At 35.4% G+C, this 20,444-nt stretch overlaps 1 protein-coding gene across 1 annotated transcript; it reads right to left on the minus strand.

Annotated features, from left to right (window-relative positions):
* Positions 1–10,088: 10,088 nt before the first annotated feature.
* On the minus strand, positions 10,089–11,236 carry LOC110895472 (F-box protein PP2-B15-like). The gene is made up of 3 exons (XM_022142793.2): positions 10,988–11,236; positions 10,760–10,878; positions 10,089–10,554 (listed from the first exon to the last, which is right to left on the minus strand). Exons 1-3 carry the CDS (start codon positions 11,234–11,236, stop codon positions 10,089–10,091), a joined length of 834 nt encoding a protein of 277 aa, XP_021998485.1.
* Positions 11,237–20,444: the final 9,208 nt, after the last annotated feature.

The raw sequence follows: 20,444 nt of genomic DNA on the forward strand, positions 1-20,444 counted from the left end.
ATTATCGAAGGGGGGGGGGGAGTTATGAAAGAGAATTAACAAGATGCAGGAACACGTGACTGAGAGACATTGACCTTGGAAGTCCGGGTTGTCACATCATCCCCAACTTGAAAGAAATTTCGTCCCGGAATTTGACGAGTACGCATAGTGCAGTGAAGTGATAAATCAAGATTGATGCAGATTTTCCCCGGATTGTCACATCCTCCCCATGTTACAGAAATTTCGTCCTCGAAATTTAGGCTATATTATACTCTAGACTCCAATTATGAGTTTGTCGATAATTCACTAAACACGTAGTTAAATACGGTTTCACGAAAGTTCACTAAATAATATATAAGTCACATAGCATATAAAGTCAGATAACATATAAATTCACATAAGTTATATTTCTTTATTTGTTCAGGAATAGTGTTCTAATTGTTCATCAACGTTCGAGTACAACCCATGTGTAATTCCGTAATTCCCCGAATTACCGTTATGTGAGTGTTATGCATGAATGAGTGTTTGAGGTAATAGAGTTTGTGTTAATTGTGTTAAACTAAAAATGTCTTGCTCTTAAGTAGAAACACAAGTTGAGTTAATAGGAGCTTGATAATGAAGAATGTTGTGACAAGTTATGCTAAGCTCAAGAGATGCTCACAAAAGTTGAAATACGAGTGTGTCATACATCTGTATGGCATTGCCTGATGCATTTAACATGTGTGACCGGGGGGGTTGTTGCACTAAATATAACTTGGGTGAGCTATACGCCTTCGAATTTGGGGACTTGCAAAAAGGCAGTGTTTAGTTATCATGGATGTTGTATATCAAGTAACCAACACTTCACGAAGCAAGTGTATCTAATGTATATCTAGAGCTTACCAGAATTGAGGCGAATGTCGTACATCATAAACGAAGGGTCGACGAGATAAACCGAACTGGAAATGTGTTAAGGTAGTTTGTTACAGGCTAAAATGCTCAACCCTCAAATCACGTGTGTCGGGTGCACCACCAAGATTTTCTCGAAGCAAAATATGTGAATGTGATAAAGTGAGTGTAAGAGATATATGTTTATGTATGGTATCGCTACCGGCGATCAGAACTGGTGCAGTCACCCCTATCGAAGATCAAAGGTGATGCCATCGTATGTAAGAATTCGAGAAAGAAAATATAATTTCTTGGAACAGGTGATTCAAGCAATTTAATCAATCGATTGAATGAAAACTCAAGTTAGGCATTAATCCCTATTTCAGACTGGTATCATCTTGACTCGTTCGTTCAGAGGGAAAAGAGATTTTCAGTTGATATTGATCGTGATATTTTGGTCGCAGTTGGTTGTAGTAGATGACCAGCCTTCGGTCAAAGAGAGATAAGCATGGAACAAAGAGGTCGATGAAGCTATACATGAGTATGGTGCTTTCACACAAGAGGGAATTTTGACCTTGGCATACCTTACGTAAGTAATAATTTTATTTTTATGTTCTTGCACTTGATGATCTTAAGTATGACTCATTCCTCGAGTGACGTTCGTAGAGAGTGATTTAGCCAAGCGAGGATTAGCGTATAACAGGGTTATGCAAGAACTATGGTATTCATTTTAGCACAACAAGATAAGACGCGAAGAATACACCAAAACGCGGTTATCATCAATCTGTTCCATCTAATTGTTTTAGAATCATGAGTAAAGTAGCAAATCCGATGATGAGGATGTAGCTGGTCGCAAACAAGAAGTATAAATAGAAATAAAGTGATGTACCAGTCGATGGAAGCATTACTTTGAGGGTGTTGGCGCAAGAAGAATTATCTATGAAGGTGATAGTTGGCTAAGTCTGTAGCATCTCGGTTAAATCAGAGCGTTCTCTACAGTCGTCGAGCTGCTCGTATGCGAATAAGGATAGATTCACTAAGATCCATGTAAGTAATTGAGTACGCAATTAGTTGAACATGTATGCAACCAAGTTTGAAGGTTTGAACTAAGACAGGTGTACTGGGGACATCACATATGTCGCCAAGAGGTTTCATTACAAAGGCGTGTAAAGGCGTTCAAAATGGTATAGTGATGATAACAATACATCACCATTTTCGGAGATCAATATTGAAATGATGGAGCTGTTCTTATGGAAATCCGTTTGCAGAGTTAGATATGTTAGGATGAAAACCAGGTTAGACTAACGATAAGTCACAAGGCAGTATAATGGGGCCAAAGGGAATTTTATAGTTAAGTGCAAGGGGTAAAGTATTAGTGTACGAGGGATTCTTCATACTTCGTTGATATGCTGATGTCGAAGAGCTTACACTAAGAGTCTTGTAGGGTTTAGATCGAGATAACAGGTTCTGATGAGAATCTTAGTTTCACCAAATTTCTTACATGAGTAAAAAGAAAAATAATGGGGGATTCCCGTGATGATAGCTCATTGTGTTCGAGAACATCTTCGGTCTAATAGTTGCGCCTATCAACTACCGCATGGGTTTAACTGTTCCAGTTAGTCGTTGAGTGGTTTATGAGAACTTCTACTAGCGCTACGGAAGTTATAAGCAAATAAAAAAAAATATCACAGGTTACACAAAGATTCACATGCATCCACAAGAATGGTGGAAAGAATAAGGATCAAGATTGAATAGAAGTCAATCATCGCCATAACTCCAACAGATTGTTGAATCCCCAGTTATGTCGATTAATGGGTCAGAATCCCTTTCACACTTGCTAAGCCTCACTGGGACTCACATGCACCCCACATTATTATTATGTGTGCACCCATAATGATAATGTAATTTGCATGTTTATCTCAGTTCCTCTTAGCTTGTGTCAAAAGGTTCCTTAGATTCGAGTAGCAAAACGAACGTTGTCAAAATAGTAAAGATCACAAAAGTCTAGAGGTTATGCCATACTAACACTGCATCATAAGGTAGACAAATAATTACATGTAATTAATCATACTATAGTGCTGAGTGTGTAGCCATATGCAACGTCATAAGTAGGTGTACGCTAGGCATGTAATGCATAAGGTAAATGAAAAACAAACCTTGCAATCTGAAGCTGAGTGTCATGGTCGATTTCAGAACTGTTCGGTTATAGTCTGGTTTTATGAAAACGTTTTAAAACCAAGTTCACTATAACCAGTGGCTCTGATACCAAACTGTCACACCCCCAAACTACTACCTAGGGAGTGTCCCTGTTAGGCGTGTGACGAACTGTCAATGAGCCACTAATTACATTGAACTCACAAGTTTCAAAATAAAACTCTCTATTAAATGATAAAATTCCAATATGAGTTTATACGAAAACCAAAGTGTTCAGCGGAAGCGTTATCAAAACCATACGTTAAATATTCTCAAAACAATTGTATGAAAACCAATATTCCAATAAGTGAATCCAATCAACACGACCCATGACCACTCCAGCTACTTCAGACAGCAAGTTCCAAATCCATATAGCCTAACAACCTGCGAGCATGCAAAAAGTGTATCAGACAACGCTGGTGAGTTCATAGTTTTAAAAAAACGTTGGTTACCAAGTGTTTAATTAATCCATTGAAGTTAATTCCGAAAGTAATGTTGAAAACAATGTTGATAATATCCCAATACAAGACGGCTTCTGATTATTTTGCCCTTTCTCCAATGCTCCTATCAAAGCATTGGTCATGACCAGGTCATTAGTTCAACACCCGTCCTCCCAGATACGGGGTGAGGTTGCCAAACCTAAGTAGCGCTACTAACTAATACCATGTTACCTTCCTGGTAACCAAACAACACGGAGGGACTTTAAAGGTGATAGGAAGAGTATATTATCCAACATTCCCGTTTTTACCCAAAAGACTTGTCCCTCCCAGGAATACCCACTGACTGTCCCAACCACCGGGACGCATGCTCAAGAGAGATGAACTCACCTTAGGTTTGCTCGGTAAGACTAACTACCCGTTTATCAGTGGATCAAACGTCCTAGCACGAGTACCAATAATAATCAGTTTCAAGTTTACTTATACGTTGTACACATTTACTCACGTAGTATACCTTCATCAATAGACATAATATGACACTTCAAACATACACGAATTCCATCATTTAAAGTATATTCGCATACTAAGTACTACACATATAGAGTTATACCTTGCCTAACACATATCCAACATTCAAGTAACACCACACTTCAAACATACAAGAATGTGCAAGTTCATGTACTACTCGTAGCCCGTAAACCCAACATGCGAGACCCACGCCCAGTTATTTAATTCCCGCAGCCCATCCGCATCATATGTGTGGCGGCCCACCTTCTAATTTATTTGCTTTACGTGTGAAGCAGCCCAAGTTAAGTTCATTGGTGTGTGGCCCAGATTTAATAAACTAGCCCACATGTGTGCGTTCAACCATTTTGTGCGGCCCAACCCACATCTTGTTAACCCTTACTGAATCACAACCATAATTACAACCTCTACCCTTTGATCCCAGATTCATATTTCAAATCAATTCAATTGACATATCATCCATCGAACCCACTTCTATTCGGCCAAAGAATCATGTTTCAATTATATGTCATAATTAATACTTCAACTATTCTAACTTATCTGATCAAACCGATTACTAGTATTATCCATTATCACAAAAATACACATAATATCCCACCAAGACTTAAACCACAACCTATGGCATTAATTAATCGATCATGTCATGCACAGCTTTTAATACAACCATCATGTATTACACAATGAATTTCATGATTACACTATCATGCATCTATATCCCTACCATCATACATAATAATACAAATCATTAGCATGATACGCAACCCGATTTACCGATCAATAATTCGTTAATATTATCATCCATATATATCAACACCACACAATATCAAATCACGAAGCCAGGATACGCATAAAGCGGGAGTTAATTCGGTGCCGATTATACTAACCAAGTGTCCGTGAGAAAGAGAGAGAGCCGAGTCGGGAGGAGGATGGCTTCAAGTGCTTCCGGCGTCGCCTTTATTCCTTCGGCAGGTCATGCCATGTTACGGCCGTGAATAGGGTGCGACCAGATGTTCCATTGATGGCTGCTGCTGTGAAGGGACGATGGGGGAAGGGCAACAGTCGCTATTTGCATGAGGCTAGGGTTAACAAGGATTGTCTAAGAGAATGTGCTTAGGGTTTGCTGACTTGAATTCTTTTTGAAATAATGAATACATACATGCACAAACGTGCTTCAAATAAGAGGTAGGCGGTTCAGGTTGGGCTTCGGGTAGCATGGGCCGAGAATGCAAAGAAGGTGTGTGTGTGTGGGCCAAAAAGGGTGGGCAGCCTCAAGCCTAATTAGTTGTGTGCTAAACAAACGGCCCAAGTTATATTTGTTCCCTAGATTAACTATTCGACACATAAAACGTTTTGACGATTTCTTGTAGTTAACAATTAAACACAAGTGGACATATACAATCACGTTAAACGTTAAGCAATTACATTACAGTCTCCGTTAAGCAATTACATTACAGTCGTAAGTGTTTACAAGTTTTATTATCGAAGGGGGGGGGGGTTATGAAAGAGAATTAACAAGATGCAGGAACACGTGACTGAGAGACATTGACCTTGGAAGTCCGGGTTGTCACATCATCCCCAACTTGAAAGAAATTTCGTCCCGAAATTTGACGAGTACGCATAGTGCAGTGAAGTGATAAATCAAGATTGATGCAGATTTTCCCCGGATTGTCACATGGTGGCCGACACCACCGTAACGGCGCCGGCACCACTGATTCGCCGGTCGCCGGCAATGGAGAGGAAAGAGGGTGCAGGAGTTTGAAGTGTGTGTGGTGATCTGTGGTTTGAGTCTTGAAGATAAAGCTCAGATTAAAGGTTTTGAGGAGATTAGTTTTTTTTTTTTTTTTGGTTTAGGAGGGAAACATAGAGAAGTAGTGGAAACGGCTGATTCTAAAAGGGGGATTAGGGTTCACAAGTCTTTTAGAATTTTTATGATTTTTTTTTAGGATTTTTATGATTTTTTAGAATTTTTTTGATTTTTTAGAGTTTTATGATTTTTTTAGATTTTTTAGAATTTTTATGATTTTTTTGATTTTTTAGAATTTTTTTGATTTTTTAGAATTTTTTTGGCATTTTTTTTATTTTTTAGATTTTTTAGATTTTTTATAATTTTTTTGATTTTTTAAGATTTTTTTCTGTTTAGAATTTCTACGTTTTTTTAGGATTTTTATGATTTTTTTATAACTACAGGGACTGTTTGTGTAATAAATAAAACTTAAAACTAGTAACTTATAACTACAGGGACTGTTTGTGTAATAAATAAAACTTAAAAACTAACTTTAGTTAAAAAAAATTAACAGAAGTTCATTGAATACCAACATGTTGATAGGTAGAATTATTATATATCAATTCTGTAGGTTAGATTATTATTTACCAACTGGTTAAAGATTGGTTTATTAAATACCAATTTTCCTATTTATTATGTTATGCATCGTTTCCTTGATAGTTATTTATTTATTATTAATCATTTATTATTCTACCAGATATAACACATGGCGTAACTGTCAAGTTAGTTTTTCAATATTTCTTTAAGAACAAATCACATCAATGGGCACGACTTTACAATTGTACCTTACACATTTTCAACATGTCTCACTTTTACACTAATTACTTATTACTAAATTCTATTTAATAAACAATTTTCAATTCAATATTTAAATTTATATTTGAGAAAAATGCCCGGATAGTCCCTGTGGTTTCGCCTTTTTTCACCTATAGTCCCCAACTTTCTAAAACTACCTGAATTAGTCCCCAAGTTTTCATTTTTTGTTCCCGGATAGTCCCTGTGTCTAACTTCAGTTACTTTTCTCTGTTAAAATGATGTGAAATGACAAAAATACCCTTTTCTTAAAAGGCCAAACCACAGGGACTATCCGGGCATTTTTCTCTTTTTATTTATAAAACCCCACTACCACACTTCATCTTCAACCTCCACCCACCATCACCCTCCTCCACCCTCCACCATCACCCTCTCTCTCTCCCTCTCCAATTCCGGCGAAAGTCCGGCGACTCACGGTGGAACCAGGGTTTTCCGGCCGTTTTTCATGGTGGAACCAAGGTGTACCCCCCTTAAACCGCACCTCCCGAGACCTTTTTCAGCATCGGTTTTCCGATTCAAGCTGCGGGGATGACACTTTCAGCTCCGGCAGCAGCGTTTCAACAGGTTCACTCCGGTAACATCTGAACTCGTCATCTTCTTCATCTCGTTTTTCATTAGATCCTTTTGGATCCACCCCTTTTCTGGTTCCTTACGTGATTTACAGGTGGTGTCGATAGTGGTGGTCGATGGAGACGACGATGGTAGACGGTGGTGGCGTTCCGGCAACAGCAGCGCCGCTCGCGGCGGCTTTGGTTCATACGGGCTTCAAGTTTTGGTTTCATCTAGTTCAACTCAGGGTTTCCTCGGTCCAGGTTTGGAGTCTCGGCTCGTGTCTCGGTTTGATACTAGGTTCAGTTTCTACTCGGATCAGATTCAATGTTCGGTTCCAGTTCGAGTCTCGGTTCAGTTTCTGACAAATGATTCCGGTGCAGGTTAGTCTTGGTTCAGGTTTTAGTTTTGAGTTTACTCGGTTCAGTCTCCGGTCAGTTTCATTTTAGTCATTTTTGTTCGATTCGTTGCAGTGGTGGTGACTCCGGCTCGAGTGGTGATTCGGTTCAGTTTAGGTCTTGGTGCAACTCGGTTCGGTTCCGGCTCGGGTTGATGGTGGAGGGTGGAGGAGGGTGATGGTGGGTGGAGGTTGAAGATGAAGTGTGGTGGTGGGGTTTTATAAATAAAAATGAATAAGATGCCCGGATAGTCCCTATGGTTTGGCCTTTTAAGGAAATGGTATTTTTGTCATTTCACATCATTTTAACAGAGAAAAGTAACTGAAGGTAGACCCAGGGACTATCCGGGAACAAAAAATGAAAACTTGGGGACTATTCAGGTAGTTTTAGAAAGTTAGGGACTATAGGTGAAAAAAGACAAAACCACAGAGACTATCCGGGCATTTTTCTCTTTATATTTAAACATATTTTACATGGTTTTAAATTCCATAAATTTGATAAAGAGACCTATCATGCTTCAACAATATATATACTTGGTGAAGTCTTGTTTAATAATAATTTATATGATAAAATTAAAGTTTCTTTTGACAAATGAATATGACACATTTACATCTATAAATTTAAATCTAAACTCTTCCTTTCAATAAGTGCATGTCTCTGTTAAATGAATAGTGTAAACTGATAAAATTAAATAGGACCAAAATAAAAATCCTATGTATACATCATTGATGAAAAACAAAGCAGACAAAATCATTGGGAAGGATGACACCGTTACTTGCCACATGTGTTTTTGGCTTAGTTGCCACGCGCATCTTTGGCTTTTCTAGAACATATACCAAGGATAACGATAATCTATGTTTTTAAGGGGAGTCGGGGCACCCATACGGGTACCCCTCCCGGGTTCGACGAGGCACCAGAACACCGTCGTCATCTATGCAGATTAGACGGGTTGGTTTTGTCACAAAAGTTACCCGCTATCAAATGTTGTTGTTCAATGCATATGTTGATCTTCGGATTAGCTGGTGGGTTTTGATTGGTTGAGATATTTGACTTTAAAAATAATAAAAAAAAGTTTATAACAAGGGTAAGGCACCGCCAGTGTTTTGTGGCTAAAAGATAATTTTTAAGTTTTTTGACATGGCGAGTTTTGATAGGTTGGGCAAGATTCCCAAATAAGTTGGTTGTCAGTGATTCCGGATCGCAGTTAAAAATATCAGTCACAATTACAAGAGGTGAAGAACACAGTAAATATATACAAAAGGATAGTTATTAGTTAATTATGCAATGAATAAGTTGGATAATTGATGACACAAGTTTATGTAATAAAATTTACTTAAAGAGCAGTTCGTATCACTCAACCATCACTCTCACATATAAGAACTTAGAACTTTAATAATTCAAATTATTACATATCGCCATATCGTTGTATAATAATTCTTGAATACAACATTTAAAAACTAGTAACATGTTTCGTGTAATACATGTAATACGCTTGTTCATCTTTCTAGCTGCAACGTAATATCTTTTTTTTCCTGAAAAAGATCGAATTGTCCTTTAAGTTAACAAAAAAAAAAAAAAACCTAAAATACCCCTAACTTAACGGAGAAAATGGATATAATTAACAAGCGGGGGGAAAATAGCAAGATTTCAAACATTTTGGATCTAGGTGCAGAAAAACAAACATTTGAACGAAAGTCACAAAATTGACCAAACCTTAGGGACGAAAATGACATTTTACTCTATAAAATAAGTAGTAATGAAATAATAGAGTTAGGGATTGAATCATATAGTGATAATATATGGGATACTGTTATAAATAATGATAAGTTAATTAATCAATAGGCTAAAAATGTTATTAGTATATTCGTTAAATATATTATTTTAAGTTATTAATCAATAGACTAACTAAAATTATTAGTATATTCGTTAAAAATATTATTTTAAGTTATTTTATCATCATTTGCTATTTCTTTCCCCGGCCTCAACCCAATATTTAGGCGGATCCAAAATTTTGGCCCATGTTTGAACTGATCCACCTTTTACCTTTAACAAGAAGCCCTATACCGATACACTCATTTTCACAACTAGTAATTTTATCCGCTATGTGTTACGGCGTCAAAATGTATACGGCAACGTCAAAATATATAGCAACTTGAATTTATACAAACAATCGATGAAAACATATATTTATTCACAATTCCCCCCTTTTCTTTTTCTTTGCCTAATTTGAAGAGTTGTAGTAGGATGCTAGCTTCTAACCTAACCTAGAAAAAAAAAAGGAAAATGAACTTGTATTTATCAACAATATTGATTATTATAACATTAATGATATTACCATTACCATGCTAATTAACTTATATTTGACATTAAGCTTTTCCAAACTGAATTTAAAATATTGAGTGTATGTATGGTTTAGAAAACCCAACCACACAAAAATGTAAAATACACAAAAAGTTACAAATTGTTTTTTTTTTTTTTTTTTTTTTTTTATTTATTATTTTTTTTTTATAATGAATGTTGTTAATCATGATCAATTGATCATGACTAGGTGGGCCTGATTTCAAGTGATTCTACAACAAGCCCTCCTTTCAAATGAACACCATTGATTTCTCTTAAGCTCATTTTAACCTCCTTCTCACACATTCCTTGGTTGTAAAACTCACCCAATTCTATCTCCAACCATCCATCCTTTCTCTCCAAACCAACCCTAGCAACATTGTCTTCAAATTTTGATCTTGAACCTTCTTCAACCTTGTTTTCACCACAAACACGCTCTAATGATTGTTTCACACATGCATTGTGGGACAATGTTACTGTCCCTCGCGAACAAAATTCACCAACTTCAACCAAAACCTCACATGGTACAACATCTAAACCATAGGCACGATGATGAGCAACTTTAACAATCAGATATGCTCTATACATTGTGTTTGGTGACAAAATGCGGGTGTCGATTTTTCCTTCTATTTCAAGCCAACTTGTCATTCTAAGCTCTACAACTTCTGCAAATCTGTTAAGAGATATGTCCGATACATAACCAATTTTAGGTATAGAAATGTGAAACCACAAAAAACATGTATCCATCGTTTTCTTCTCCCTCACATTATATCTGACCATCACTACGTATAAGTACTTATACAATTTCTACATGATTCTATTTAAAAACTTATTACGTATCGAATGCATCCCTATGCAAATATATAATATAGACCGACCTTGATTCGATAACAGGTTTCCAACACCAAAAGAGAGGATTGGCTGACCAAGCAATGTAAAGCTTTCTTGCACTTAGCTTGTAACACTTTTTACCCGTCGCTTTGTCTATAAAGAATGCCTAATATACAAATGTAGCAAAAATAACAAACCGCCAAACTAAATAACAAAAAATACAAAATATTAAATCTTAAGATCAACTTATTCTTGATAAATATATCTTTAAATACCTTGAGGCCATGATCAATAAAAAGTGGACTAGAAAGCTTAAAGAAAAGCTCCTTTTTAGATTTATACTTCAACGGAGACACACTTTCCGATATGATTTCTTCGTGATCAGGTGGTAAGAACCTATCCCACAACACGTCCGACTCTGCAGCCGCTCTAAACACCGAAGCCACCACCGCGGACCTACAAGCATCGCGCGGTGACCCTTGGGACAATATGTCAATTATGCAATCTGCCGGTAAACCCTCCATGCCTGAAAACCAAAAGTCAATAATAAAACAATGAATATATAACTTCAGTTTTATTGTGTATATTGTACACACGATGACAACATTAGGTGTAGATATGAAGACATATTTATCCGGTATGTTTGGCGGGCTGGAGATCCACAGTTATAATTAATAATAGAGTTAATTCCTAAAATCGTCCCTGAGGTTTGGGCACGTTTGCCATTTTCGTCTAAAATGACACTTTTGTACCAAATTGCCCCTAACGTTTGTAACTTTTTGCCATTTTCATCCAAATCACTAACTTAGTTTATTTTTTCTGTTAAGTTGAGGATATTGGATATGAAACTGTCAAATATAAAACCACAGGGATGATTTTGGCAATTTACTTAAACCCTTTTTAATTTATTTTATTTAATTATTTTTGTTACATATATAATAAAAAAGAATATATATGGAGTTTTTAGAAAAATAATTAATAGTTTTGTCACATAATTTTTATAAATTTTCATCCAAATCACTAACTCAGTTTATTTAAATTTTATAAATTTAAAACAGAAATTAATTTACAGCTTCTTTATATATAAATCAGTTTTATAAAGAGAAAACGTCATTGGTGTGCAACACATAACAATCGATTACAACTTTTAGTATTTATCAGTTGTAGAGATAGAAAAAAATTGTAAAACGTTACATATTTTTTAAATGTGTTGAGCACCTATGAAATATGTTGGTAGAAATAAAATATTTATTTAATTAAGATTATGAGTGTAACTAACTAATACCTATTCTGAATGGCTTGAGTAAAGAAACTTTTGGTTCATAGCATTATAATTACAATTTGGTGGGTAATTTTAAGGTTTGTGTTTTTCCTTAGGAGCGCATTTAAAAGAGTAGAAGATGAATTACAAACTTGGTACATATGATAAGATTTTTTTATTTGACCTTTTTAAATAAGGTCACCAGCATTTTAGTTTTATAAAATTTAGAGGTTTAAGTAGATTTTATTTTTATAAAATTGATCTATATAAAAAATTAGAAATTAATTTCTGTCTTAGTTTATAAACATCCTTCGCCTTAATAGAAAAATTAACTTAGCTAGTGGTTGGATGAAAATTTATAAAAATTAAGTGACAAAGCTATTATTTTTTTCATATAAAAATTGCATGTATATTCTTTTTTATTATATATGTAACAAAATTAATTAAATAAAATAAATATAAAAGAGTTTGAGTAAATTGCCAAAATCGTCCTTGTGGTTTTATATTTGTCAGTTTCATCCAAATATCCTCAACTTAACAGAAAAAATAAACTAAATTAGTGGTTTGGATGAATATGGCAAAGAGTTACAAACATTGGGGGCAATTTGGTACAAAAGTGTCATTTTGAACGAAAATAGCAAACCTGTCCAAACCTCAGGGACGATTTTAGCAATTAACTCTTAATAATAATTAAGTGTGCGCATGTTATAAATTTGGTAATGTGTCAAAGCTGAATTTTTTAACTTTTCATATCGATGGTTACAAAACTGCAATCACGTCGGCACAAGTGGGTTCGGCAAGTTGGCCAAGTTAAAACAAATTCTTTTGACCACCCGTAGTGAGGTTTTTTGACGTTTTTTTTTTCCAAAAAAAGCCCAAACACGCCTGGTAACCGCCCCCGGGGGTTTTTTTTTTTTTCAAAAAAAATGCTGGAGCGTGCTTTTTTAAACGCCTTCAACTTTTTCTTTGGCCAATAAGACCGTTGCCAACAGTCCAAAATAACGGCTACATTTTTTTTATTTCACTTGTATATATAGGGTCAGGATTTAGGGAAAACGGTGAAAAGTGTGAGAACGGTGAGAACGGTTATGGATTGTCATATCAAAACAATTTATGGACTAGATTGGCGCGGTGGCGTTATCGTAAATAACATCAATTTTATTACTAGAACGTGCTTCATTAAGGGTAAAAAGGGTAAACATCCTTTCATACATAAAACACCATTAAAATATAAAACGCCAAGTAAATACAAAACGCCAATTTTATTACTGCGTAGTTTTTTCTGTGTTTTAGTTAAGGTCTTGGCCTACAAAAACGCCATAAAATATAAACGCCAAGCTTGAAAGATGGGACGTGTTACAGACTTAACAGATAAAGTTGAGCAAAACTGGATACTTTATTAATTGCATTTATTGTTATAATAATATCCCGCCTAAACTACGCGCCAAAAACATCCTATAAAGAGAAACGTCTCAGCACCTTACATTGATCACACCAAAAAAAACAAAACACCATGTTTCCTAAATACCGCTCACTGTAAAACGTCAAAAAGTTAAGAAAATCAACGATGGCAAACATCGTTTCTTGGATATTCAGTATTGTTCTGCATGAACATTCGCTGAATGGTTTGTTAGGTGAGGGGAGTAAGATTTTGTTGCATGAGATGGACAATTTTCAAGAAAAAGAGACTGATGACACCCATATGTCATTTTGTCTTCTTTGTTCTTGAAGAAGGTTTGGATGAGGAGAAAAGACCGATCCCAGTGTAAATGCTATTTTGGACTCCATGATGATAATGAAGATGACGGACAAATAGCATCCACCCACACGGCGTCGATCTATGTCTCCAATATCCACAAAGCCACTTTAACAGACGAACAACAAAAAACCACACCAAAACCAAAACGCCATTTATTTGTGACAGTTCTTGTAGTTTCAAAAGAAGAAAGAGATTGATGACAGTGAAGATTTGGAAGATAAATTGCTTCTATTTTTTTTAATTTTCTTTTTCTGTTGTTTGTTATGTAATTTTCAGCTAAGAAAAAATACATTAATTCTCAAAAAAAATATATATAATAAAACGCCATATGGACAAATGCTTGTGAAACGTCATCATGCCATAAAACGCCCAAACTCCCAAACTATAATAAAATTACTTTGGACAAGTATTATTAAAAACTCAAAAGAGAGTATAAAACAATGTGCAAGAGAATAGAACAAAGTGTCATCTTTATCTAAACGCCATTAAAAATACAAAACGCCAAAATCTCAAAAAGACGGGACGTCTAACAGCCATAAACAGATAAAGTGGAACAAACAGTAACTACAAACAGTAAACTGAAGCGACGGAAACTTTATTACTAACATTTATTATATTAAAAGTTACTCCATGGGGAATTGAATTTATTTATCTTTTCAAAATGCCATAATTACCTATCACTTTATAGGACTGCATCCTACATGGCGGAAAAAAAGTCATTATAAAAGTATAACATGTAAACACAACTTAACACTCCACACATTATCTAAAACGCCACACATTATCTAAAACGCCACACATTGTCTAAAACGCCATACAACTTAAAAAAATGGCTAAGGTTATTTTATGAGGTTTGAGAGGTCGGAGAGACGTTTCACCCTAAAGTTCTCTAATAGGAGAAGTGTGAAGGTCAAGACAATCAAGGCCATACTTAATATGGATGAAGGGGTTCAGAGGGATATTCTGGCCCTTGGGGTTCAGAGGGATATTCTGGTCCTTGGGGTTCCAATGGCCAACGATTGTGAAAGAACTTGAAAGATAATAAGAAGATTGGAGAGAAAAATTCCAGCAAAAGATGATGACGACGACGACGATGATGATGATGATGATGATGATATTGACGATACTCCTTTATCAACAGTTAGCAGTTGGGTGGTGCATGAAGAAGCAGGAACGGTTAAAGTGGCTTATTGACACGGGGTGGAATATTCATTGCTGATAGAGGAAATGTTGAAGACAGAAAGGCTACATCTTCTTGAACGACTCTGTGATTTAGCACCTTCGAACGATGCAAGATCCAATGTTGTAATGATATTTAAGTATAGGCTACAGCAAAGAAGAGACGAGATGATGGCGTTATACGCCAATGCAAAATATGATGATAATGAATCTGAAGAAAGTGATGAACAAAGCGACGGGTACATCTCTGATGTAATCCCATACACAGAAGACTATTAGTTTGTTTTGATTTCGTCTTATTGTAACCTTATGAAATATTAATGAATGGTAATGAATTATTAACAACGCCACGAACGTCAAAAATTTACCGTTATAACATATATGAGATTAATTCACCTGGGAATGCCATAACACCAAAAAAATTATCTTTGTGACACAAAAACAATTAATTCAACGAGACAGATCCAACAAAAAAAAAACAGTAAAACGCCAGGTAGTTATTGAATCTAATTAACACAAAAATAATCTTAGACGCCAAAAATGAAGCAGCATTGTGACACACGAAATTGGGAAAAAAGAAGATTAAAAAGACAAAAAAGCCCCTTTGACCCTGATTATATCCCGCGCCACGTGTTCTATCAGGATGCGTTCTCACCGTTCTCATACTTTAGGGCGTTTTCTCCTGATCCCGTTTCTTTATATATATACTTACCTTACACCACATTTTATACAAACCAAAATAAAAAACCTACACATACAACCTCAAACTACAAACCATTTCTATAAAAAAAATGAATTCCGCCACTTCTTCGTCGTCCGTCGCAAATTTTTATTACAAAGAGTTTCTAGCGGATGAGGGTGACGAAGATGACGAGAATGGCGAAAGATGGTCAGTTCGGTATGTTCCAAACGAGGGTGAGGAAGAAGCGAATGACGAGGAAAACGAAGGTAACGAGAATGGCGAAAGCGAAGACGAAAATTAAGACGAGTAATATTATGTGTTTGTGTTTTATTATTTATGTAATTTTTATTTAATTAATAAAATATTAATAGTTTTAATTTGAAAAAAAATAATAATTGGGTAATGATAGGTTAGGGCATTATACCACTACACCCGTCTTAAGATAATGCCCCATAATACCCACATCCAGACTGAACCGCCACATAACGCAAAACGCCCAAAAGTAAAGGCATTATCTTCCCTTTCTACTACACATGGCCTTATCAAATTGAGACTAGTGGCGGACCCAGGATTTTTTTTTACCGGGGTCCCATTTTCGGTGTTAAGATTTTTTACAACTAAACGTTAGAATTTTCGGGTCAGTTGTCGTTCAGGTCGGGGCGGGGCGAGAAACTTAACAAAATACAATGATCATATAAAACCATATATGATCATTACTTGTTAGAAAACAAACAGTAAACAAAAGATGGCATTGACATGAAAAAAAAAACATTACAAATATTTAAAGTTATTCCTACGAAAATCAAACGGATATAACTCAGCCAACCATAAATCTTTTAAACATAGGCCAGCACAAAATTATCATCCAAGCTCAAGTTACTACACGTAAGTAATTCGGTTGTTACCTCACTAAAACTTTCACCAAACTCTTGTATTTGCATTTTTTTATAGTGGACGATGCAATAATATTACTATGTTAATATACATTATTTACATTAATAAGGATTAAATAATATTGGTATGTTATTCCCAAGAATGATCAGCCATGGTGGCAGCAATTAATCCTTCTAGAATTATTCAAAAGGGTCGAACCTAAGACCTGTTTGGAGAGAAGGAATTTACCACCACACCAACCTTCCTTTTGATGTTATGGGGTTCAATTAATTATTTTTATGGGGTCCTTATAAAAATTAACATACCGATTCTACTAATTTTTTAGAAAACATTGGGGTCCGTGGACCCCGACCCATCTTATGTGGGTCCGCCCCTAATTGAGACTATATATGATGTTACAAAACGTAAAATATCTTCTGGCTCTACGTTGATAATGATATAAGGCTACTTAGGTTAATGATACATTGATAATGATATAAAGCTTACTTAGGCTAGAATCTTGTGATAGGTTCAAAAATTAAAGGACCAAAATGATCATTATTCATTTATTTGCTTAATTCTTTACATTATATTATTACTGCGAGGTTTAATAAGGAATATTAAAAAAAAATACAGAACATTGTATTTAACATGTTGAATTTTAAGACCCATCCTATGTAAACACAGGTTTAAGAAAGAAATTTGCATTTATAATAATAATAATAATAATAATAATAATAACAATAATAATAACAACAATAATAATAACAATGATAATAATAATAATGCAAATACATGTTCCTTCGTAATTTCGAGCTTCATAAAAACTTTATAAAAATTTGAAGATTTCAACATGTTGTCGTTGTTTTATTTCGAAAACGACTAAACAAAAAGCGGAAGCTTGATCTTGACTGTGTTCGGTTCTTCGTTAAACTTGATATTCATCCATAACATCATAGCAATCACCTAAATATCCAATATCATCTCAAACGTTAGTTACATAATGCATATAACGTAGTTAGATAGCCTTCACACAAGTTTGGAGTTGAAGATTGCGAAAAAAAAAAGAAAGAACCAGGCGCAAGAAGAAAACATTCTAGCGCAATCTTGTGTCAGTTCTGACGCAATACATATGACATCAGTCAGAGGCGCAACCTTGTGCCAGGGGGGTGCAACCTTGCGTGACATCAGACCAGAATTTTTCCCTTTTAGTTCTTTTTACGAAAATCTCCGTAATTTCTTGTATACTTATCCGTTTCGCTTGAAACTTGTTTTTAAATAACCGAAACACAATTTCTCACATTTTAACCCATAATCCATGACCCGGATTCATTACTCTTACGTTCTACGCTATCGGTTCGCAGTTTATGCGCAAAATTATTTGACCCGTTTCAAGATTTGAGCACTAAGCTCAAATCTCATCCATTCTCTCTATACCTCCTATTTCAACACTGAGACTTCTACTTGCTTGTACCACAACTTTACTTGTGGTTGTTTGTTATAGGAAAATCATTATTTTTTCTGATTTTATCCTCCGGTTTTATAATTTAAGACAATGACCCATTAGGAGACATTAAGCCAAAAAGGCTTACTCCTCGGAAAGGTCTAACTTATTATAAAACTCATTATTAATCTACCTTTAAGGATCGTTTGCCCAATTTTTCATTTGAGGGCGTTTTGGTCAATTTTAGTCCTTTTAACCACGAAGGACATTTAAAAGCTTGTTTTGACCAAGTGAGCACTTTTAACCTATATTATATTTAAAATTTATTGTGTTTCTAAAAAAAACATTATATCACCGATTAAGATTATTAGATATACCTCACTTTAGGTAATCCAATGTCCACCCATGACTAGATTAACTCTCATCGGACACGTACCTGACGCGAGTTGAAGTATTGACCCGTTAGCAGTGCTTTGCAATTCGATATACTAACTCGTGGCAATGCATGCCCACAAATCATGCTTGTAATCATGAAACTTAACAAACGAAATATTAAATATTATTTTCAAATGGTGATAACATCACCATTTGACCTATTTCTTGGCTCACCCTTGCACATATCGGTATAACCAAACATTGTTTACTGTAAAAAGGATATTTAATTATAGTTTATTTCGTTTGGCCCGCTATGGTCCGCTACATAGGGTTCCGTTTATAATATTTTTTTTATATTAATAACCGATGTATGATTATTCACCACTTCACTTGCTCGACCCATTTTGGTTTGCACCATCAAGAACTCATTTTTATTCGTTTGACCAGTTACGGTTCGCACCATAGAATCCCGTTTCAAAAATTTATCATGTTTATAACCAATATATGGTTATTCGCTATTTCGTTCCCTTGACCCGTTATGGTTAACACCATGGGGTCCTATTTCTATGATTCTTTGTTTATTATCAAATTATAATATAACTAATTCTACCCATTTTGACTTGTTTCATGGCTTTCACCATGGAGGTCTCATCTTAACATTTCTCCTTTATCGCGAACATTAGTTCGTCATAACTTATCCATTAACGTTGTTTGGTTTATAAAGTAGCTAAACAAAAGCGGAAGCTTTAACTTCGGTTGTGTTCGGTTCTTCATTATGCTTGATCTTCATCCAAAACATTATAGTTATCACCTATATGCAAAAACCATCTCACACGTTAGTTATAAGATGAATAAAACATAACTTAAATACTCATGTTCATCAAAATCATCAAACAAAAAGAATTAAAGGAAGCCCGCCGTAAGCTACGACATGTATGCCATAGCCTACGGCACACGAAATAAAGAAAACAGCAGTTAACCTCTGTCGTAGCCTATGGCAGAGAGCCGTAGGTTACGGCACCCTCTTACTGCATTTTATTCTTCTTTTGCCCTTTTTTTACTAAAAATCCCGTAACTTTCCGAATACTTATCCGTCTCACACGAAATTCATTTCTACGTGTTCGTAAAACATTTACCCACATTCTTAATATGTAAACCTATGATCCAGATCTATAAGTTTACGTTTTTCGCTATCGGTTCTAAATTTATATAATTAAATATTTGACCCGTTTGCATGTTTAAGCAAACAAACCTATGAATTTACATTCTTTTTGCAAGAACCACAATATCTTATGACTAAACCCCAATTACCCGGGTTATTATCCTTGCGTTACGCACATCCGTTACCCGGTTTGCGTTTAAACCTATTTGACCCTTTCAACCTTTCAATGGCCGAACTTAATTAGTTCGAATTCTTTTTCAAGAATTCAAAATCTTTCGTTTATGACCCATTATTCGAGTCCATCCATTTATAGTCTGCGTTCCCGTTACTCGGTTTACGCTTGCCTTCGTAATTTAACCCATCAACCAGGTTATTACCGAAGTTATTACTCACGCACCTATTCTGGTATGCGTTATAACTTTGTTTTGATCCGTTTGGTTGTTCGTATGAAATCAATCATTTGGAACAAACCAAACTTATTATTATTAATTCATTATTTTGACCCATTTGGTTGTTTATGTGAAAGCTATCACTTTAAACAAGCCAAACTCATCGTAACTCTTTATTTTGACCCGTTTGGGTGTTTATGTGAAATCCATCAATGTAAACAAACCAAACTCATCATAACTCTTTATTTTGACCCATTTGGATGTTTATGTGAAATCCATCACTTTAAACAAACCAAACGTGTCGTTACTCGTATTCATCCATCCGGTTCATTCTTCTGAAATCCATCACTTTTGAATGAACCGAATTTCACGAGTATTACTTCATTATTCACATATATCAATACAAAACTATTAATGAAATCCTACGAAGCGTAAAGCCACGTACCTTATAGCTTTTCCTTCAAACGTGCGTTCGCTCCGGCTTGACTTCCCGAAGCTTCACCCGAGTTACCTAAAGAGTGTAACCCATTTATTATTAGAACATTGTTATCCACTTCCATGACATGTAAACTTGCCCAAACTTTTAATCATAGGTTCTTATTAACAAT

The sequence above is a fragment of the Helianthus annuus genome, chromosome 10 (assembly GCF_002127325.2).
Source record: "Helianthus annuus cultivar XRQ/B chromosome 10, HanXRQr2.0-SUNRISE, whole genome shotgun sequence".
Taxonomy (NCBI): domain Eukaryota; kingdom Viridiplantae; phylum Streptophyta; class Magnoliopsida; order Asterales; family Asteraceae; genus Helianthus; species Helianthus annuus.